The 24,002-nt window shown below is 41.8% G+C and overlaps 1 protein-coding gene across 1 annotated transcript; it reads right to left on the bottom strand.

Moving 5' to 3' along the window:
• pgfb (placental growth factor b) lies at nt 1-12,133 on the bottom strand (the record flags this gene model as incomplete). The annotated part of the gene is made up of 6 exons (XM_013908401.1): nt 11,487-12,133; nt 1,939-1,975; nt 636-832; nt 442-521; nt 104-133; nt 1-22 (listed from the first exon to the last, which is right to left on the bottom strand). Coding segments are annotated over exons 1-6 (429 nt in total), but the record flags the coding sequence as incomplete, so codon positions are not given.
• Between the last annotated feature and the right edge of the window lie 11,869 nt (nt 12,134-24,002).

Raw genomic sequence — 24,002 nt, 5'->3', positions numbered from 1 at the left:
CTTCCTTCCTCTTCGCCTTTTCCTGAACCAAGAACCAAATTATAAAAAAAGCTTGCGTTTTTTGACAAATAGCAAAATTGATATTGTAAGAATATTCCCTTACTTTGGAACCTTCACAACAGGTTTCCTGATTCTGAGGGCAAAGGTTTCGATAAATTAACATGAATGTCCAGGTACAACATTTGAAAGTCTGTGAGAGTCACCCAGTCTTCTAGAAGTTACGTTTATGCTGCCTGCTATTAATGACCAAACTCGATTAGCAGATAGTGTGTCGACGGTGCAGGAATCTTTAGGAAAACAACTTTATTTTCTGTTAGGTATTCAATTCAAGTTTTTGGAGATGAATCTATGAGAAACATAAACATGACTTCCAGGAGACGGGGTTTATATTTTTCATACTTATCAATAACTTATGTCACAACACCCTTCTTTTTTTCTTACCTACATTCACATGTTTGATGCTCCACAAACGTCATCTCAACATATTCTTGACCTTGTTCTGATGGCCGGATTTTCAAAAGCTGGGAATGGAGGAGGGGTGGAGGTGAAACGGAGATTTGTCAAAACGATCTCATGAAGCGCTCACAGCTACGAGTTATAACTCACACTTATGTTGCACAACCCTTAGGTCTTACCTGCATGGTAACGTTTGTGGTTTGAGTGGGATGACACTCCAGGTTCTCATCTCCGCAACAGCCAGCGCACCTCACCAGGGGAACGCAGGAGGGGCTGTAGATGTGCTCCACCTCCGATGGGTATTCCTGCACCACCTCCACCAGCTTCTCAATGGTGCGGCAAAAGCTGCGACCCCAAACTTTTTCAAACACAAGCACTGTGAATAAGAGTAGGCAAAGTATAAAGCAGTGCCATCTTTTTTCTGGGACTTCTCTGCATTTTTATTTGGTTAGCGATCAGTTTTTCGTCTTACTGTGACAATATCGATCGTATTTGACAGCTAAAAAAGCTAAACTTAAAGATGATACAGTTCTACACAAACAGTACTGGTAATTAGCTCAGTAATCCAGCAATGATATGCTTGCATGCCCTGTACACAGAAACCTATACACCGGTATGTATCCTGTTTTCATTTTCAGGGGGAAAGAAACATTTGTTTAATGTACAGTGTGCTTTCCTGTGGGAGTACATGTGTGAAAGTGTCCTAGTTGCTTTGGGGAGACTGTAGAGGAAGAACAGGGACAACTATGGCCAAACAGAGAAGTAAGAGAAAACAAACACTGGGAACATGGCCATGAACAGAACCCTGCTGGATCTGGAACTGGAGTTGCCCCGCAGGCACCTCTGGGACTGTGGTGACCCTCAGAGGTCACCAAATGGAGCCTTACACTACAACAGCTGTTTATAAAAGCAGACAGGCTGGGAGGAGACGGCTGGGGAAGCATCCATGGTAAGGAGATGAGGCCACGAACTGTAATGTAGTACAGTGCAAAGGGACAGTTCAATGGCCAGTTAGTGCCTCTTGAGTGGACTGCATGCCTTCTGCTGATCTGGCTCTTAGATGTCCATGCAGTCATTTCTGCCTGCAAGTTCTACCAGTGCATTCCTCTTTAATTAGCATTAATGTATAGCAATGTAAGGGAGCAAAAGGATATGAAGAGAGAAGGTCAGCAGTTGAGTAATCGTTGCTAGCCTAGACATGCTCTGCTGCGCTCTATATTCAGATGAAATTCGATGACTAACTAGCATGCAAGAGTAAAGAACTAAGTCATTTGTATTTTTCAGCATTGCGTGACGAGCACAACGAGGGAATATATTTTTGTTAAACTCTAGTCTCCCCCTTTTATTTTCTCTAAACCACAAACACTGTAGAAAATACAGCGTAACAAAAGAGTCAGAGCTACTCTCTCGAAGAAAGTTTTATTAACTCATTTTATCCAGGACATGCAGACTTAAAAGCTTAAAACTTGAGGAACTCCTTACCTTCCATTGTACTGTTTATACTTGCCAAGGGAAGACTCTGAAAAACACAAAACGTGGGGATCCAGAATTATCATTTGTGGTCTGACAGGATGTGACAGCGAGCCTCAAGACTGACAATGAAAGTGAAACAGGTACTGGCAATAAGCCAGAAACATTAAATACATACCTAAACATGAATAACATTATATAAAACTAATCCAAACTGTTAACCCACCCACTCAAATATAAACACTATTGCCTACAACCTTTATACACATAGAGAGGTCAGCCTGCCTTTACACTAACGTCTGACACCAGTGTTTTCATCCTCTGGTGGCAATAGCTGGAACAACAGTACACCAAAGTGGAAGGTCATTCCCACTCTGTTGGGGATGAGTCTTTTGGACAGGCAGCAGATAGAGGTCTTCATATATATCTACAGTGTGCCCAACTGTTTAGGTTCAAAACCTGTTTCCTGTGGTGTAACATTCAGCTCTCTATTTGTTTTCCCATTGATTGTTTCCTCCTCCGTCTTGATTTTTTCCCATAATCCCATGATAAACAGAGTGAATTTTTCATTCGCCTGGGAAAACACAAAACCTCTGGTTGACTCCATCTCAGGAAGGGAAATCTATGTTTGATAAAATACCCTCCGGCAGAAGTGCAGGACAGGCGGCAGACAACCTGCTTCCGCAGATTCTCCTCGTCACTGGTGTTGGACTTGAGTTTCTCTATGACACATGCCGGATCACATTCATAGTGTAACAATGTTTTTGTAGACAATAGCAGTGGGACAAATGATACTGGAGCAAAAAGTCTTCATGCAACAGCAACCATCCTGACAAGGACTTCCTCGAGTGATGGCAATAAAGACTGTTGCTTTATGCACCATCTGTGCTTTGTTGAAATCCATCCTTTTCCTGTTATGAACCAAAATTAGTTTCAGGATGAGGATAGTATCTGTCAGCATACTGCTGTATTCATCCTTCCCTCCCCCCTCCAAACAGTGTGATTTAAGAGGAATGTCCCGATTTAATGATGATGATGATGATGATGATGCATTTACACTTGCAAACATTTCAGCAGTTCCCGTAAAACTGTCACTGACATGAGTGTCAGAAACTGACCTGTCCTCTGAGCTGCACAGCGTTCTGTATTAAAGACTACAAATATCACTCAAGAGTCCTTTCTGGGCAAAGGGAGCTGTTGAGGCATCTTCCCTGTTTTTCAACACGGTTGTTCTTCTTCTTCTGGCTAAAATCTACAGCTGTTGCTATGATTGCCGAGTTGTTCCATAGTGTAGCATCCATCGGGCTGTGTCAGCCTCACTGAAACACAGCAGGATATAAGCTCTACTTGCAGAATATTCTTTAAGCACAGCATGGGAAAGTCACAGTTCAGTTCCAGTTATTGTCAAAAGTTGCTTTCAGGCCCATTGAGTGTATTTTATATTCAATGGCAGGCTGATAAAATGAATCTCGTGTCCAACGTTAACTGGCATAAGATCAGCTTCCCCTTTTCCACCCTTTTGCGTGTCGTGGCTGCTCCACATCACAAGGGTTTTTTGGCTCTGGCCTCACTTGCCTCTCTGAACGTTTTGAGGTTTTGGAGGATTTTCTAACCTTGGTCATGGGTTAAGCCTCGACATGATGAGGAAACATCTTTGGTAGCCTTTGCGGTGGAGAGCAGAGGAATGAGCTGCCCAAAAGAATCCACCAGATTCTTAAAAAGGCTTCATGAGGATCCTCACGTAGCAATTCCCTCCGTCTTATGCACTTAGAGTGTTAACTGTATGATTCATGGTGACAGGGGGTGATTAGGCTCTTGTGGAAAGGGGGACTGTTTCACATTAATAAATGTGTTCAATGTGTCATTAATCCTAAAAGCATGCTCGCTTTCTGTGCAGTCCTGAATGTTTCTTACATTTTGTTCCCTGCTGACCTTTTTCAGGGAGTTTACTTGTCCTCAATCAGAGTGTAACGTTACCATGTGTCATTATCATTTATTGGTTTCATAATGTGGGTGTTAGGACCTTTGAGACTAAGTGTGATTAAAGGCTATAGAAATAAACTAGACATGACTAGACTAAATTCATCTGTTCTTGGTTTATATACTTCTCCTCTGTGTCAATTGTATTGGAATTTTCACTTGTATGTACAACATCTGGGTTTTTGCAATTGACAGAAAGTGCTGAAATATCAAGAAGGAATTAAGAGCAGAAAATCCCTCCTCTTTTTACCATTACACACAAGCAGAAACATCCATTCTGTCTTTCCAGTAAATGAGTTTTACAGACTGTTTCTGTCTAACACAAAAAAAGCTATGCTTCATAAAATGGATTCAATATTCTGGGCTGTAGTCTGACACAAAGATTAAAATTATAGTCTTATATTTTATAGACTCTATATACAAGACTTAAACGTTGGCAATACATAAAAACTAGCAACAGCTTTGGAGGGTCAATTCATATACAGGTACATATGTGAATGTATCAAACAGGTAAAGAAAAGTCTATGGATTACATTTGATTTGATTAATAACGGCCCATCGCGTCCTTACTTTTAATCCTAATCTTAATCCACCATATAAAGAATGAATGAATGCAAATGTGTACTGTATGTTAATAGAGGAATCAAAGATCAGGACCTAACAATTACCATCATTATCAACAAACGATTCGTTTATTTTGAAAATTTCAGAAAAAAGACCAATATAAAATTATATATGTTATAAAAAATTGTACTGATTGGATTGGAAACAACATGGCAGTGCAGTGGCTTGGACTCTACAGGTGTGGTGACTTTACATGGTCTACATATGCATGTGTTATTTTCCTCCATGTTCCAAAGATAATGCATGCGAAGATCATTTGTGATCCTACATTAGCTGTAGGTGAATAGTTGCTTCTCTCAGTGTTAGCTCTGTAAAGCTGGTGTACTCCATCTCTCAACTAATGTTTGATGGGACACGCGTAAGCAAATCTTTGATCCTAGCAAGATAAAAAAAATATTGGGATGCCACGTCTCCTTTAAGCTTTATGTAACTGGTAATTGACATTTTATTTAAACATAACTTGGACCTTTCAGTGATTAAGTGCCTAAACTTTCCAGCTATTCCTGTGCCAGAGAAACCTTTCTTACTGCATCTACAAGGTTCCATAAGTAACACACCCTTGTTTGGCTACTGTAGTTGTACAAAATGCTTTCAGGTCTTGACATTTGGTGCTTTACGGTGGCGCAGTGTGCTTCAGTATTTCAGTAATCAGCTGGAGAAAGCGAGTATGGATTGAGTTGTCTGTAGTAGTTGTAGCTGAAATAAAACATTGTTTATAAGGTTCTGTTCCTACCACTGCTGGTTAAGAGTTTGTGCTGTACTCTAGGTCAAATCAGAGGACCTGTCCCTGGGCTCCTGCCATTGGGCCGCAGAGGCCCCAAGCCTCATTACTCTGCAGTCCCACACAGCTGAAATGCGTCATCTTTAACCTCCTTGCTTATTCCATCTGTCAGAGGAAGGGCAGCGTGGATAGGGAGCAAACCTAAAACATGATGGGGACCCAGCATAATTGTCAGAAGATGTTTCAGCTTTGAGGGTCAAGTGGGGGAGGAGGTAAACAGCAGGTACCCATGGCCCTCTGCCAGAAAAATCTGGAGTCCAGCCAGCTTATTCCACAATGTATTTTTCATAAGGAAAGAACAGGATGGCAGATCAAATACAAAGGTTCCCAAACCAGTTTAGGGTTATTAGATAGAAAAGCCTATTCTGAGGGCTTGGAGAAACTGATGCAGACTGGAGGTTAGGTTCGTCTTCTCCAGTGGATTGCATAAGAGTAAGGGTGGGGCATGCTTTTGTTTTCCAGCAGAGTGAAATGGAAGTTTTCTAAAGGCGGCTATAAATCACAATTAAATGCTTTCACGTCATTCCAGTATTCCAGTATAAAACAGTAATAATTAATCATTATCAGTAACCAGCGTCCCATACATACATTGTTCAGATTTCACAAAGTAATAGACGGCTATCTTAAAGCCTGCAGTAAGATTTTCTTTTCACATGCTGGTAGGGCGTTTTAGGTTATATCTCTTGTGGTTGACAATACAATAGGATTTAATTCATACTATTCACAATGGAGCCAAGACACTGAAAGGAATGAGTGTTTCACAACATGCTTGTATTTCCACCATTAAAAAGCCGACCACATTCTACAGTTTTCGGCTGAAAAACAACTTTTCATGTGTTATTCTGCAAAAAATGTTGCCATATTACATGCAGTTTTAATGCTGACTCATTGCTTCTGTTGACTAAAGATTAGGTCATCTGATTAGCACACATGTATCGTTGGATCTCCTGCTTTGATGGTATTCAGGCTGTAGTAGTAAACTGTAGTCCTCTAGGCAGTCTCCTTAATCTTTGACCATCTGACAAACTGTAATTGCTTTTACATTAATTAGTTCAGTCAAGCTGGATAACTTGACTGACTGGGTTTGCTAAATGAGGTAAAGAATGACAGTAAACTAAATGAAAGGAGTAAATATAAGTAGTCTGGCAGTTGGGTGATTCTGAAGACGCATAACAAGGGAATTTTTAAGTGGACTTATCTTGTGTTTCTTTATTTTCTCTCACATATTTTGGTACAGTGGTAGAAGCTTGCATAAATCATAACAAAGGTTTTAAATTTTAAATGGTCAAGAATACGTACAAGTAATCACTGTAAGCCAATGTCTCAGACTGCAGATGGCTTTAAATGCTCATTTTCTTTGGACAAATTTTGTCTACTCTTGTATCTGTATTATGTCACAGAGGACGTGGAGCCCTAACTCAGGGAGGCAGCCAATCAGAAGGGGGGACAGTGGACAACTCAATAAGTTAGAAATGATGCTTTACTGATCTTCTTCATGTGCCCTTTATTGCTAACCAGATTCCACGTCATCAGCGCCATGGCCACAACATTAACTCATGGCCTTCTCGTGGAGCATGAAGTCACTCTCTCCACCACTACAAAAAAGACCGGTTCTCTTTTGTACACACATGGCGAGTCAGCTTTTGACAGCGATGCTATTACAGGACTGAGAAGTACCCAGTCTCTAGGTGGTCACTGGATATAGCCAAAAGACTGAAAAACTTCATCGGAGCATGCGGTAAACATTCCACAGCAATGCCTTGAATCATCAGAGAGACTTTGAAATCACGAGTTATTCCACATGTAAGTACACAAACACACAGAGATCACACAGATTCAAACAGAAAAGTAGCATAAATAGGCATGCATAACTGCCAGATTTCAGAATAAATGCATTTTAATTGATATTATGCATACAGCTAAGCTAAGTGTTCTTGCTGGGAGATAGATGAGACTCACTGACATCGTCATGTCTGCCCTTTACATTAAATATGGTGGATCCATGTGTAGGCAGACCCATTCTCAATTTGGAGCCACATGCACTGGATCCTGCTGCTGAGATACGGCAGAAAAAGAGATTTGTTGTATGAAAGCTGACAAAAAGAATAGGTATCGTTTGTGCAACAACCAAACCAACCCTTTTCAAGCCTAAGTGCTGAAGTTTGAAAACAATCCTGTTTTTTTTGGCATTGCCGTCTAGTCAAAAAACAACAAGAAGTAAAATAGGATCAAGTGATGAGGGAGAGGTAAGGGTCGGCATAAATTTTAATTTAGATAACCACGATTTCCCCAGTATAAGTCCATTAATGCATGCATAAATGTCTCCCCAAGGACGCACACAAAAACACACAACCACTGTGTAAACTGTGCACCCTGTCCGCAAACATACACACACGACAAGTCTTGAGATAAGCTGACCGGTGGTAATTGTGGTCTCCATTACAGTAAACGCTGTTCTGTAAACCACAGTAAATTACATCCAGATGTGAGATTAAAGCTAGCTGAGTAGACAGCTGCCCTGAGCACAACCACTCCTCCTCCTCTGTTGGAGGAAGGAGAACTCCATATTTCCTGATTGCGATTGCAACTCTCCCCTGGGCTAGGACATTACAACCAGGGAGAAGTACCGCAACAACACAGAGGGGCAGTCAGCAGGTCACCACCACTGCAGGGACTCCCGTGCAGACATCTGATCTACACAGGAAGATGTGCTAAGCGTAAGACAGAGTAAGCCACGGCGGGAAGGGAGCAGTCGACTTAATGTTTGATTATACATTTGCTCTTTGCTCTGACTTGAACACAAACACATGCGTGCGGTACAGATGGCCAGTCTCAAGTATTGTTTTGGTGCGGAGGGTGATTTAAAGGAAACACCTGTGTGGCGTCACGTCCTTATGAATACAAAAGCAGAAGCTGAGGCTCACTGCCTTTAGAGGCACAGAAACACGGTGTACCGATGAAGTGATGATCTTCATCAGAACTCTGGCAATAACACATGGGTTAGGCATAATTTCCCCATATCTGTTATACAATTTAAAAAGTCACTCAAAGAATTTCAGAATTGCATTTCAGTGAGGCATATAATCCTCAACCTTTGCTATTTTTTTCCACAGCTTCATCATAACATAATCACAAAAATCTTTTTTCAGAAGTTGACCAAAATTGCGAGCTGTGCACATGTCCAAATCTTCAGGACATGAGTTATTTCACCTGGAAATGCTGCCAAATGCCATTCAGGTTTGGTTCTGTTTATGCAAGCATGAAATACAATCACTACGATCACTAAGAGATCGGCTTTGTACGGAGAGCATTCCAGTGGTTTTGATCTAACTTAGGGATAGCTGTCAAATGAGCAGGAGGCAACAGGTATTTAAAAGCAATGTATAGGCAGGTTTCACAGTAGTCCTACTACTGTAACTTCAGGTTAAAACACACACTGTACTGTACATGCAGGTCTGCCAATAATACAGTAAATAGACGACTGCTTTGTCCCAAGAAATACACTGTACAAAATAACAAGAGATTTGGCTAAAACCAATAATCTTTTCCATATACAGTACTTCCCATAAAGTAATATTAGGTTTACTGAACTCTGTTTGTAGTTCATGTGTAAAACACCTGGTGGATGGCATGGAGCTTGTACTGTATTTCATAAAAGGGTGACAAAGCGGCCACTATTGTTGAGAAGGGAAACCCAGGTGCTTCCACCCTCAGTGACAAGCCACAAAGCTTGGAAGTTTGACCTGCTCATTTCAATGGGAATCAACATCAGCAGAATACACCTACTGTTACAGTGTTGATTTATGATAAAAAAATACTATTTACATACATATTTTTATACTACGCTGTTTCCATTTTCTCCGATGACACCATGTCACCATGCTTCTAACATAACACACCAGTGTTAGTGATAAAAGTTATCACACCACTGATTTGCAGCATGGGATTACTACAAGGAATAGCGAGAGGTGGAGAGATGGGTGTAGCTAGGCTTTCGCTGCGAATCACAGCCATCTGTCTTTAGTCATCTTATCCCTTTTTATGGAACATAGCGAGATAGCAGAACACAGCCTTTAATCCAGCCAATCTTTTCCTCTTCACTGGTTCTTTATATCTCTTCTGTCTTATAACAATTACCCAAGAACACTGGGGAAAACACTCCTTCTTTTAACTTGCTGTGAACTACTGGTATATGCAGTAATGATAGACTCGCCCTCTGTATGTGACACACATTCACACACACACACACACACAGACTACACTATAAATCTCATGCAGGACGGTATTAAACAGTTGAAGTCAACTCCAGCTTCTCTGCTGTCCACAGCTGTAATTGACCACATGATTCACAGCTGTGACAGTTAGGAAAGCTAATCATTATTAAATTATTGGTCTGCGATTCCCAGACACATGTCTAGTGTCTGTATTTCCAGACATAACTTGGTGTGTGAACTTGTGAAAAGAGCTGCTGGTTTGAGTTGAATTGTATTGAAGCAGGAAAACAAAGAAAACGTTTACATTTACAAATGATCAGTAAATGCAAATAAGTTTTCAGCAACTGCAGTGATCCCGAGGTCAAATCTTCACATACTGTATGACATCTAATTGGTCAGGTTAGATGTTTGATCTGTTACATTGGCCATCAGTCTTTGGGTGCAGCAGAGGGCATCTAACCTGCTACACACTGAGGCCCCTGGATTTTGTCACTCCTGTTTTGACTAACCGGGCCATGAGCTGATTATGAGGATTAGAGGAAATGTGGTAAACTCATGCCTCTCCCACTCACTCTCAACTTAAGCAACAGCTGCAAAGTCTCTGGGTTTGGGAATCTGGTGGGACATGGAGTTTTTTCCAACCCTGAGAGCCTGGCTGAGTCAGCGAGTAGTACCTCTATGTGAGGCCTGCAGCTTTGCAAAGGGGAAGGGGGTGTTACTTGATTCAACAGGAAAGCAGCAGAGTATGAAGTGTGACACTGGCAGTGAATGGACGAGGGAATTGCCTGGTTTTGCATTAAACATAAAAGCCATCAGAGACAGCTGAAAGTCCCCAGCCACCTTGGAAGGAAATCAGAGACTGAATAGGTTCAAGGGCTGAAGCATACGGTGGCACAAGTCCGAATGTTCAATGACACATCTTCTTACAGGTATTTCTGGCACAACACAGGCCTCTGAATGACTCCTCACTCCAATTTCACCGTTTCCCCTGTTCTGACAGACTTTCATTAAGAGAATAACAGGCGACGCCAGACAACAGAACAGACCAGCTTTGTAGGCCGATTTAACTCCTGACACTGATACGGCTTCCCTGAAATTATGCTTTTAATTGAATTCCACATGCTCACACTGGTTCATCTTCATTACTGTTATTCTTGGCATAAAGCAGTTAAAGAATGCTGCCTTCTCTTCGTGTCCTTCTAAGAAAGCACAAGAAGGGAAAGCTGCAGGTGCCTGCAAGATTAACATGATCCAGTTTTACTAAATACACTTTCAGACTATAAGCAGCTCCAGGATCTGCTACATCTACTACCTGGAAAGAAACACAGCAATCTCCCATTTAGAGAACATATCACCAACATGACGACCAGAGTACTCCCCTTGATGGAAATTTATACCGAAAAAAAGATCCCACCATAGCCTACAAGAGTGGGAATATAACATAATCCATGTCTGTGAACCTAGCTTTTAAAGTATGATGCGGCTGTAATTATGAGCTTAGCAAGCTTTGCAAAGTATAACAGTGAGTCACCTTGCATCATTTGCTCCACAGAGAGAGTGATGCAGTTTGTCACGTTTCATCTTATGAATGAGGGGTGCCCGATGGCGCTCATTCAAAGCAGCATGAGAAAGAACAATAGATCATTATCACTTGACTGGCTTCTGATGACTCGAGCGTTTCATATGTAGGTTACACTTTGAACTTAAACGAGGCTATTAGCAGACCTAACAATAGGCGCTTTATTTATCATTCTATAACGAGGTGCATTATTTGCTACTTTGCTGGGTTACTGGTGGACAAAGCAGACACAAAATAAACCGAGCAGCGTGTGAAAATCTCAACCCAAAGTCTCTGTGGTTTCAGTGCAAAGTAGGAGAGGAGGGGGGAGAATGGGGGAAACAAGCAATCCCCTCATTTTGCTTCTGAGTGTAAAGTTTCACCGAAGCGTGCAACGTCCTACCTGTGCAGGTGAGAACTGCAGATAAAGCGCCACCACAGTCCCGATGACAAAACCCAGTAACATTTCGTGACGTGACGTCTGTGCGTGGAGAGTGGCGATGGCTCCCGATGGAGATAGTGGCGGAAAAAAAAAATCCAACAAAAGTCCCAAAATACTCAGAAACAGAAGCAAACAGAAAAAAACTCGCTGCCAGGGATTTTCCAAGTCATCTGCTCCCGGTTTAGTAGCGCGGAGAATGAGTGGAGTCACGTAGCTCCGCGCGTGTAACCTGATGAAGTAGATTGTGCTCACTAATGAATAAGGCCCCTCAGGAGAAAGTGGAGGCAACACAATAATACTTTAACAACAACAAAAAGAAGAAACTGATAAATATTCACATTTACACACTTTTTTTGTGTCTCGTTTTCCTTTAATATGAGCTTAAAAACGGATTCTGTGGAAATAAAAGCGTGAACGCCAGATGTGACGACGCATATTCAGTGAGCAGCCGGTTCAGTCCAAGATCTCCAAGTGAGGAATCCGCTTCAAAAAATCACGCATGAAGTTGTGCCAACAACTTTCAGTTTCCAGTCCTCCTCTGAGCTGCAGTCAGCAGAAAGACAGAGAGAAGCACTTGCGTCTAATTGCTCCGCGCCACCTTTTCACAAGACCGCTTAATCTCCTCCCCTTTTGTCTTGGTCTCTGCCCTGCTGCTGCATCTGTCTACATACAACTTACTGATGACATTTTACAGCTTCCCCTTTTAGCTGCAACATAAAAAGGTAGTTTATTTAGTTTGTGATGCTGTAGTGCAATTCTAGACTATACACCGCAGGTGATTTAAACTATAGAGCGTACACAGAAACATCCTCCGAGTGCCTGCGACATTCTGTGAGCGCAATTCAGGCTGGGTAAACATTTGGAGATCTTTTAACTGCTGACATGGATGGTAGACTCATTGCTCGTGCACGGAGATTTTCCTCTGAGTCTATTTATTCAAGTTTGCAAAGGCAGAAAAGGGAGATTCCTATTCTGTTGACACACAGGCTTACTCTTCAGTGTGGGACTTCTGTGTTTGCAGAAACACTGGAACGAGAGGATTCCTTGTGGGCTTCCACACATTCCTTCAGCAGTGCTCAATGGCCGCACTGGCTCTGCTATTGAACAGACCACACTCAGGAGTGTGGTGTCTCTAAACGTCTTAGACACTTAGACACCCCCCACCCACCAGCTACCGGCTATTCCACAGAATCAGTAAGAGCAAACTATCAAAGCTGATGAAAGACGTTTCACGCTCGTCTTTTCCTGAACTGTATCTCCAGATGGCAATGATGGATGTCTCTTGAAATTCAGGGACATGACAAGAAAAGCAAACATATTCTTCAGGGAACTTGACTCTGCAATTACTTTGTTCTCTGCTGCTTTTAAATGTGTAGTCATTGTCTTGATAGTCAGCGGGTTTTTGTTTAAAAAACAATATCGTTTTCAGACTGTCTAATTATCCAAAATATTCTGCAATATTCCAAATGCAGATGTTCAGACGCTGTTTCTCCCTCTTAAGTTGAGAAAGGGATACCTCCAATTTAGAAAAAGTTCTACGTAAGGCTATAATAACAGAGTACAAGAGATGTTCATGCCTTTTTTTTATGTTTTAGAGAAAAGCTAAGGGTCATAGCATCTCCTCCCTGCTATAGCGCAGGGACAGCATGCATTTTAACAGAAGTCAGAGCGACTCTCACCATCATCTCGCCATCTACTCAGTGATCTATCTGTGTTTTGAAAGGTGCACCAGCTGATAGAGCCTAATAAGCTCACTCAAACAGTTTGGACTATAAATACATGCTGATAAGACGAGCAAACAAGGTTTTACTGATAATGTACTCCAGTCCAGTCCAGTGGAGATGGATCTGTCTGCTGTCTGAAAGTGAAACAACTTTGAGGCTCCCGTTGCTTTTGCTGAAACCACAAAGCTTGATAGCGGTAACCACATGTCTCCTCAATTCTGAGATAAACGATGTGATTGGAGAAGATTTAATATTCATTCATTTAAAGATTTATTTTGAAGGGTGGGTGTTTTAAATTATTAATTTGATGAAATTAAGTTTTAAAACTAACTGAGATGCTGTTTTCTTCTTTCTTTGTAGTTAGACTCATGACGATCAAGGAATGAGGCTAAAATGTGAACTAAACGTCCTCTCTAACTGTGATCTAGCTGCTTGGTTGAAAGAAGGTAGGCTGTTCGAACAAATAAGCCCAAATGTCTTTTGAAATTGTGAGGACCAAATGGGTGGCTCTCAGGAACTGGAGTGCAAAAGCGAATAAGAGTTCCCTGTTGCTGTTGACCCCTCATTTTCCAAGATTGCTGAGTAAAAGTTAAACAGATGAACAACATTAATGATGTCCATTCATCATTGTTGGGGCGACTTTGGTTTCCTCCACAGTGAGGCCTTTAAGGGGAACGCTGAGAGGCAGAGAGCCCCTTACTTTGAAGGATCTCATTAGAGGCCTACAGGGAGACCAATGTTTCTGCTAAAGACAGAAGTTGGTCGCACTGTCACAGTGAATCTTGTGAATTAATTCATCACTCGGTGATCATCTTTGATTTAAATTATGTAACTTAATGTTGCTGTACATGTTGCTGAGTTCATTTCCTGAAAAAGGGCGAAGAAGAAAAGAAAAAAGCAGATGCATGAGAGCGGAGAGGACAGCTCCAACAAGAGGATTCTGTGAGATGATGTAACAGGATTTTACTCACGATGGACCACCTGGACGGCAGACCCAAACAGGATATGGTAATATTTGACACTTAAGCTCCCTCTTCCTGTCATTAAATTAGCTGTGACGAACTACGGCTATTTTTTTGCCTGCAACAACTGTATTATTGTAAAGTACGTTTGAACAAAGTGGAAAATAGGAAGTGCTTCAGCTATGAGTAAAAAGCTGCTTACCTTCCCCTAAGGTGATTACTGTTATATCACAACACACTCTTTCATTTCAAACATGTCAAATCCTGTTTACACATCTACGCTACACTGACATATTTGTGTCTCAGGCACGGTCCAAGTTTGTCAGGTGCTTTCCTGTTTTCTTCTCCTGTCTGTTCATGTGTGAGCATTGTTTGATTTTTAGGAAGTCAGTCAACATGTTAACAGACAAATGGGAATTATTTTGGTCTGTATGTCTCATGAACCAGTCACTGCAAAAATCTCCACTAGATGCTGTTTAACTTTATACAGCTGTGTCTTGGACATCACAATGTCAGTTGGCTGTGGCAACCGCAGGCTAAATGAGGATTTAATTCTTGATGTCAGACGGAAATGTGACTCCATTTGTTCTCACTGATTTATTTTTGGGGCCATTATAGTCAAACATCCAGCATTCAATCAGTCATGAACACAAGCTTTCATTGGCTGCAACGGTCGTACCAAAAGAGTTGAAAGAATTTAAATGTTTGGAACCGTACTTATTTCTTATGGCTTTCTTTTTTAAAATATAAATATAAATAACACTGCTGATAACACTCTTAGGTCTGTGAGTTGAGTAGACGCTTCAAGTCAATGTGAAGCTAGGAACCGAATAGCCTAAGTAGCAAAAAGTCTTCTGTGGGAATCAAAAAGGAACGAATAAGTGACAATTAGTGGTTTTGCAGGAAGTCCCGTGCTGGATAATCATGGTGGATGGGTAAACATGTTGGTTTACAACTTGGGACAGCTCTTAACTTCCTACAGGAGCCCTGCTCAAAAATGAGCATAGCCTTTGTTCAGGCAGGCCACAAAGCCATGCTCAATCCCAGCTGATGTCACTGCCAATACAAATCCGCTGATGGCTCAGCCGATGTGTTACGAAGCATCCAAATGGCAAATCTCACACAAGGCTTTAGTCTGTCTGTCACAGCTAGTTTACAACTCACCAACATCAAAGTCCTTCTTTTCATACCGTGTCTGACTTAATCAGTCCATTGTCAGTGATGCCCGTACACAAGGTTTTGCTGGTACCCTCCCTGCCTCCAGCTCTCTGAAGAAGCAATGCCCATGCTTTAAAAAATGAATCCAACACATAAATGCTAAAACCTGCAGTTCCTCCACTGGCCACTTGAGGATGGAGTCAAAAGCCAGTCAGTATTCCCAGACATCATCCATCCTCTTCTGCTTATCTGATTCAGGGTCACAGGGAGGGCTGAGTCTATCTCCACTATCACAGGGCAAGAGGCAGGGTAGACTCCAGACAGGTTGCCAATCTGTCGCAGGGCTAACATATAGAGACAGACCATCATTCACACATATGGCTAGTTTAAAATCACCATTTAACCTAACCCCATGCATGTCTTTGGGAGGAAGCTGGAATTCCAGAAGCAAACCCACACAGACTCACTCTTCTTAACTTCTTGCTGTTAAGCAACAGTGCTAACCGCTGCATCACTGGGGGCTAGTCACTGCATTACCATCAGAGGGTAGAGTGGGTTGTCTGCCAAGTGGAAGGCTGGCCGATTGATTCCCTGCCTGTCCAGTATGAACAAGATACTGAACCCCAAGTTGAGTGTGAATCTATGCACAAACGTTAGGCAAGGTATAGAAAAGCTTAGGTATAGGAGGAAAAAGTGCATGTGTGAATGGCTTGCACTAAAGAGTGCTCATTTAAAGTGGAAAAATACTAAGTGCCAGTCCATTCACCACTTTGACACCCACCAAATATCCAACTTCAGCTGCAAAATGATCATGTTTGCAGCCTGGCATAAAAGATGATTTTAGCCTGAATAGCTATTTCCACTTGAGAGTTAAAAGGCACCCATTTCGATTTTGTTGAGGCTTTAAGTTAGTTATATAATCTCTAAGACTGACAGGTGTGCAAAAAGTAGCTACGACTGCCTCATAGGCTTCATTTTTGTTACTTTAACTTGCTGAATTGGACCAATATACCATGTCAGTGAGGTTATGGTGAGAGAAATTCTAGTATTTTATTAGTCAGTTACTTAGCGCTAAATAGTAATCTGTGTTTGTGTGCTGCACCCTTAAACTTTTAGGATGCATTTTGCTAAACAAGTTATCTGTTGTTTACTGATAAATTGACATGTTACTATCTTGTCCTATTAAAAAATAAATAAAAATAAAAATATCACCATGCTAAAATGCATTTTTTACATCACCAAGAGGTGATTTCACAATGGCTATTTCCATCATCTTAATACAGTCTATGGGCTTTCTGTGTATACCTGTTTTAAGGGAGGGGAGGTCCTAGGGCAGAGCTGTGCTGCCAGATACAGTATAGGTTACTGCAGAAAAAACCCTTATAATTCATTAATTTATTATTATTATTGTTTTTACATATAATATAAAGACTAGCTCATATTCAACAACTTCCACTGAGAGACAGGCGCACAGCCACAGCAGCACTCTGAAAGGAAAGCAAAGTGTTTGTCTAAGATAAAATTTCATCACCTCCAGCAGCTGGAGGCAAAAAGGGCCTTGTGTAATACAGAAAGAAAAAAACAACAACACTGTGATTGAGTTATCTCGGCTTCTGTCATTGCCAGCTGTAAAAGCTGTAAGCATTATAAATGAAGAACACGCAGTGCAAACTGCGCGGAAGTGGTCCCGCAGTCAGAGAGCAGGTTATAATTCAGGCTCGCAGTCATACTCTAAACTCCATTAAGAGGTCCCACATGTGGAGCGCATTCACGTCTTCATGGGCCGACACTGTTGGTGGCGGTTCAGGCTGTGTCATTAAACAGATAAATGAGATGCTTTTAACATCTCCCTTATGTTAAAACACTCTCCTCAAATAATAAGTACAAAATTATGTTTAATGTAAATCAAATGTTCATTTCTTCAAGCTCCAGCAGGTGTGCTGCTGCAAGCCTCGAGTTATTCTGTAAACACGCTTTCTTGCGAGCTTACACGATATTTTCAGCTATCTGACATGTTATTAAAAGAGATAAGGGAGACTAATGGAGTATACCTTTGAATAGTGAATGTTGAATCTGAATTGACTGGCAGGGAGAATAGAGTTATTCCTAGAAGAGGGAGCACTTAAGTAAAGGGGGTTAAAGACACTTAAGCAAACATAAATTCAATCAGACAGCGAGATTTACTGGACTGAAATCACATTCAAGCGCTGCCGTTTATTTTTTCAGGTTACTGCATGTTTTTTTTAAAAACCTTGGGGGCTATGTGTAAAAGTTTTAAAAGGTTTGCTGACAAAATACACACTCACATCAGCCACATTAATAAAGCAAACCTTAGTAAACTGATGGTAGCTGTATAACATTTCTGCAAGTAGTTTAGGAGTTAATCTTTTAATAAGCTAAAATAAGCACTTCGACAGTGGTCATCAGTGACAGCTGACTTTAAAACAGACTCAGTGCTTCTCTTTCTGCTTCACTGATGTCAACTAGTAACAGTATAAACCAGCACAGGCAGCTCGGGGATCAGGGACAGTTTATTATAGGGTTTATTCGGTATCCCTTCACAGGATACACAAATGAGTTTGTTACTGATATTCATCGCTCTGTCTCCCGCATGTGCTCTGTGTTACTGATCATCCTAGCTCACGGTTAATGACTAAATTATGAAAACAGACAGAAGTGACTTCATCTCTGACACTGTGAAATAGAAAACAGTCAGCACAACCTCTGATGCTTTTTCTGCTCAGTCTTAAGAGAAAATACATCTTTAATGATGATTGGTCTCCATGCTGAGTGATGTCTGATCATTAAGTGGGGGATAGACTTATTTGCTTTGTTAATTAGAAGCATACATGTAATCAATACCACTATTATAAAAATCCCCAAAAGCAAAGACTGGAGGCATAGTGGAGGTGGATAATTATCATTGGACAACACCTGATATGCAGAATATCAGGAACGTCGTAGGAAAGCTGGAACGACGCCTTCCTCTCAGTTACTGAACCCACGGAGACTCAATTTCAAAAGCTAAAACTTTAGAAGCAGACATGACAGACCTTTAAAGTTTGAAAAGTACAGAAGCAGGCGGTGACCTGCGCAAGCGTTAGGTGAAGTTCATCTGTGCACAACTGTTTATATAAACTGTAGCCAAGCAAAATTGTGCGCTGAGATTTATTTATGTGTAGAAAAATACATTTACTCAAATAGATATAGCTTGTAGAACAAGAAACAAGGAAACTGGAGCAGAGCAGTGAGAGAGTGGGTGGAGGTCAAAGAGCTGGGGAAAGTTAATAACTTGAAATAGTAAATATACATCCAGCTGATGGGAATTTGGCAGCAGCGCAGTAAATTATCGTCAAATGATCCACTTTGTTTCAAAATATACCCGCTGTATACTTTCTGGGACAAAAGTTTCAATTACTTAGGACAATGTGTATGTTTATTGTTTTACTGCTGCTATTAAGTGTCTGGTCTTAAAGTGTTGCCGTCAGGAAGATGGTGGAGACAGCTAATCTCAGATGGCGCTCTGCCCTGAGGGGACAGATAAATGAGGACCACCAGGGTGGATAAAACAACCAGCGAAACTGGGTCTAGGATGATCGTGGACTTTATTAACTTAAGTTAGAACAAATGTAGAGAAGCTTGACCAACGCTTTTTGATTGATATTCTCACATTAGTCAACATAACGAGCCTCTGGACTCAAAAAAAGAAAGCGTTCGGGCATGTTTCTCTTTTTTAAGGAAACATTTTCAGTAGCTGAAGTGTAATTTTCCATTGCCCTGAAAAGGAAAATAATCAAATAAACACACAATTTCCAGGACGGTGAGGCTGGGGTTGTGAGAAAGGAGGTTAGATGTAATTCTTTTCATGCTTTGCAGTTTCTCATTTAGTCTCTATCACAGAGGAAAAAGCATCAGCTAAGCCACTCATATGCCTCAAGTTCTACATTGCACCACAACACATTTAAATTCCTGTAACACATTTGCAGAGATTTTAGTAATCCACAGCGCTTAGCTGAAGGATCTGTTGCAGAACTTGGAAGTTTTTTCTTTAGAAACAAACCGTGAGGTCCTTTTAGTATCCATCTCTGATGAAGAACAGAACACAGACATACTGTCTGTAAGGCTGTGACATCCCTGAAATATTAAATGTGTTTATAGACTATAAAAAAACTGCTACCAAAGGAAAATGGTTTTTTTTAAACTACTGCATGATCTGCTTGAAAAGTGATTAAAATTGAAATCAGACCCGATCCCAGCAGTAAGCCCAACAAAGTTCAGACCATACGTCTTGTCTCCATGTGCAGGGGCAGATGTGAAAGAATTAGTAGGTGTTGTGATAAGCTTTGAACCACCGTGGAAAGTTATGGTGTTGAATGAACACAGACCACTAACTGAGCCCCCACACCCCGATTCGGGAACGAGTGAAAATGTGCAGCGCTAATCAGGTGAAAATAAACAGAGTCGCACCCCCAGGCATCATGGTAATGAGAGGAATGAGTGCAGGATGTTGAGGCCTAGACACCACCGTGAGCCCGTGTTCGTGCTAGTTTTGCTACCTGGATATCAGCATTTCCTCACTAAATAAAACTTGTATGAGGAAGCAATAATAACTTACGCTGTTTATGTGTATCTGTGGTTTGTTGGGGGGAAGACAGGGTCACTCACTCAAATGGATTACTCTGGATTAAAGCCAACAATGCCTTGGAGAGTCTGCACACAAGCTGTGAGCCTTAGAGGAGCCAGTGTACTCTGACTGGGGGACTCCATCCCGATCTCCAGGATCGCGGGAAATTTCCCATAGAGATGAGGAGAAGCAGATGTCTCTCTTTTTTGGTGTCACACAGATTCCGTATTTGTTTCCCTCCTTCATACAGTCGAACCTGGGCCTTCTTCCCCCCCAAGGGATGGGGGAGGAACACGAGCACCATGGGAAGGGCAGCTGTCCTTGAACCCAGTCACATGACGGGGGAGTCCTTTTTGTGGGAGGCACTGGCTTTAGGTACAGAGCTGTGAGCACATGGAGCGAGTCCAAGAGCTCCCAACTTTCTCATGGAAAAAGGCAAACAAGAAAATTTGATAAAAGCGTCATGCTCTGACGATTCCCACTTAAGATGGACAACCAGCACGCTTTTTCTAGGTGGACTGGGCTTTACTATTTTGTTCCCAATGTTGATATAGGGTGTGACCCCTGACTTCTGCCAGGAAGAAGAATCATTGATATCAGATGGGACCCACTAGACCACTCCCCCTCTTCTCATCGGGAACCTTCTGGAACTTGTACTTTTACAAATATCCTCTCTGGCTCTGTGTAGTGCACCTGCGACTCCCATGGGCCCTATGGCTTCCCCAGAGCCCGGTGCCTTGGCTTCTTCGGCTCAGTAATGACGTGAATACCACGGCTTGCAGCGTAAGACAAACAGTTGGTCAACTGCTGGCTGTTTGGCTGTGGTTTGTAAACAGATCAGCAGGGGGAGGAACAGTTACTCCCAGTGGAGATGAGACTGACTGACTATCCTGAGGCGGGAGAGCAAAAGGACAAGATACAAGGCTTATAGTTGTCTGCTAAATGTCCATGTTGCCTTGCCATCGGCTGAGATAAGGTTTTTGGTATGAGACTGTTTAGGTGGCCAAGATCATCCTTCAACCAAAGCATTTAGATTAGAGCACCCAATTTAACAAAAATCTAAATGCTAAAATGTTTAAAATGTGTGAGATACCGGAATTCCTACGAGGCTGCTCCTTCCATGACCTTGAAGTTTAAGAGGAGGGAGCAAGCAAGAGACTAATCCTTCTGGAGATAAATGAATACCTTCTTCAGTAAAAAGAATGTGTTAATAAACAAGTTATTTAAAAAAAAAGTTCCACTGATTTTCCATGTGTGCATTTTTTGTGCATAGTGAAATGTCGACAACACTGGAGAATTTGTGGAATTAAAAAGACTGATAGCTGCTCGATACTCGTGGCATAAAAGTGAGAATAACTCTAGAAGGACATTTTAGTATAACAGCATTTGAGGCAGAACATCAGGAAATATCAAAAAACCCTCATGAGCATCTGTGCACAGAGCGAATCTTGGTTACATTCCTTTTAAAGAGTATGTAAATACACTACAGCCATCTCTTCACCGATGCTCTTTTTTTTGAAAAACACGTTTCGGATTTTTTTGATAACAGCTCCATCACAGTGTCAAAATGTTGATGCAGATTAAACAATGAAACCAAACAGATCTTGGCAAATGTTGACTATACAAATCCCTGCAATACATCATGCTGTAATGAGCGAAGCACATGTCAGGGTAAAAGTGTGAGTCACGGTCGAAAGTTTTCGAGGAAGATTACTGACCCTGGCGGTGTTAATAAGGCTGTTTATACTATGTGCCTCTGTGTTTAAGTAGAGCTGAATGATCCGGGATTAAACGGAGGCACGCACGCAGATGACAAACTGGTGTCGATGGGGGTTTGGAGGCCAGGCTTGTACGCAACACTTTCATATCAGCAGGGTCATCAAGTGTCTTTGTGCTGGTGATCAAAGAAGATTGCAGTCTATTGTTTACACGCTAACCATGCTATTCGCTCAATATACAAGAGGAAGCACTTTAGTACTGAACTCATCTGTCATCCTGACACATCTTGCAACTCAACAATTGCAAATCTGCTCTAATGTTCCTCTGTGAAGCATTGGGGTGTCTCCATTCACACTATGCTACACCTGGCTGTAAAGAAACACCACACCTGCAGATCCAGAACACCACAGATAGAGAGATTAATCACACTACAAATGGATGCTGTGATTGATGGGAAACTGCGGCCCTGTGGTCATATGCGAGATAGCCTGAGGAACCAGTACAAAAGGGGGCTAAATGGGCCATCATCTGGCATTCAGCAGTATTCAGACCAAAAAGGGCTTCTTCTTTCTTCTTAACAAGGAGAAGTGAGGGAAGAGAAGCTCCACATCTGCTGCTTTTGATGGTGCAGTTGCAAGTAGTTCCCCACCCTCCCTCTTGACCTCTTCGCTGTGGTTTTCCTCCTCTTCTTATTATTCCTACTTCCTCCTGAGAGGACATATTCCCACACTGTAACCAGAAGGAATCTTGGTTCTTTCTGGCGTGACTTTGTCCACTTTCGTCGCAGAGATACCCAGAAGCTCCCTGGGTTTGAAGGAGGGGCACGGTTAGAGGGGGCAAAGGGCTCACCGTCCCAAGGGACGGCCCTAGTCTTCCACATAACAGATAAACTGTAAGTGGGATTTACACACTCACGTTATGCCACCCCGCCCACTGCCTTTAGCCCCCCATGCCTCCTGGGAAAGCTCTTATCAATGTGAAGAAGTCACTGAAGGAAATGCCATCTTAATTTAAAGAGCCTGCACACCGCTCTTCATCTCCTGTCTACAGCGATGAGAAGATTTGCTTTGCCACTGCTGGGTTCGGACATGGCTTGCAACTATTAGACAGGGTGCCTCGTGGCATTGTGGCTGGCGTGCTAAAGGATCTGACCTGTGCACCCTGGTGCTTCCAGGATCAGATTACAGGCCTCACAGACATGGCAGAGAGCGTAGAAGCAACAGGAACAGGCTAAGCACACAGGCTTGGGAAATGTGCTCATGGATGGACAGACCTTATTACTCTGGGCAGGAAACACAAATCTGCAGATGTTGAACAGCTGGGAGACATCTGCATGGGAAATAAGTTATCCTGAAATATGGGATCCCGGGTGTACTGCTGTGTTTTACATCCAATAGCTTGTGTAAGAGAGTCCTATTGCATGAAGCTGAAATGAATAAATTGGATTTCTGAATGGAGTGGCACAGTGGAGGCAGTCTCTACTATATTTCTGAGAAATTGCCCATATACTCAATCTGAAAGGGGCACGAATGGCACCTTATATGCAGCGTATTTATTCCCTTTGGTGGAAATGAGATGGAAGCTGAGGGAAGCGAAGCAGGGGAAGAGATAGGAGCAAGTTGTTTCAAGGATGCAGTCAAATAAAGTACTACAGGCAGTGTCCAGTCCAAAGCATCTGGTCTCTGAGATGATGTTATGCATGCAGGGTGCTTGAGAAATGTGAAACAAGTGATAAACCTCAAAGCAACAAACAAAAAATAAAAGAAGCCTTTCCCATGAACTGGCTGATGGAGGACTTGAAGTTATGCAATTTCAGCCTTATTCTGTTGTCAGTTTTAAATCAGCCGTCATAACAGCATGTATTTCTTTTGTATTTACCTTTAATGGCAAACAAAATGGGAAACATACTATGCACACTGCAACTGTTTATTGGATTTCACAAGTATAATAATAAAAACACAAACACACAAAAACCCCAGATGTTTTATTGCAACAGAAACTTTAAAGTCAAAGTACGTGCTTTTATTAAAAGAAATCTTTTAACGCTTCAGCGACATATTGGCAATTCTCTTTATCGCGTAACACGCATCTGTCTGAAGAATGAAAAAGTGTGAGATCTTAGAAGTACCGCAAAGCCAATCGCTTCAAAGAAAGGCAGCAGCTGTGAAGACATGAAAGCTTAAAAAGCCCTTATCAGATTGGTAAAGTGTTTTTCTCAAGACACGAAGAAAGGTACAGACACGCACACAAACCCAAGGAATCATGAATCAGAAGTTATTAGCATAATTCA

The sequence above is a fragment of the Pundamilia nyererei genome, unplaced genomic scaffold, assembly GCF_000239375.1.
Source record: "Pundamilia nyererei isolate P.nyererei 1_Seehausen unplaced genomic scaffold, PunNye1.0 scaffold00010, whole genome shotgun sequence".
NCBI lineage: Eukaryota > Metazoa > Chordata > Actinopteri > Cichliformes > Cichlidae > Pundamilia > Pundamilia nyererei.
This window is presented reverse-complemented; position numbering and strand designations above follow the sequence as displayed.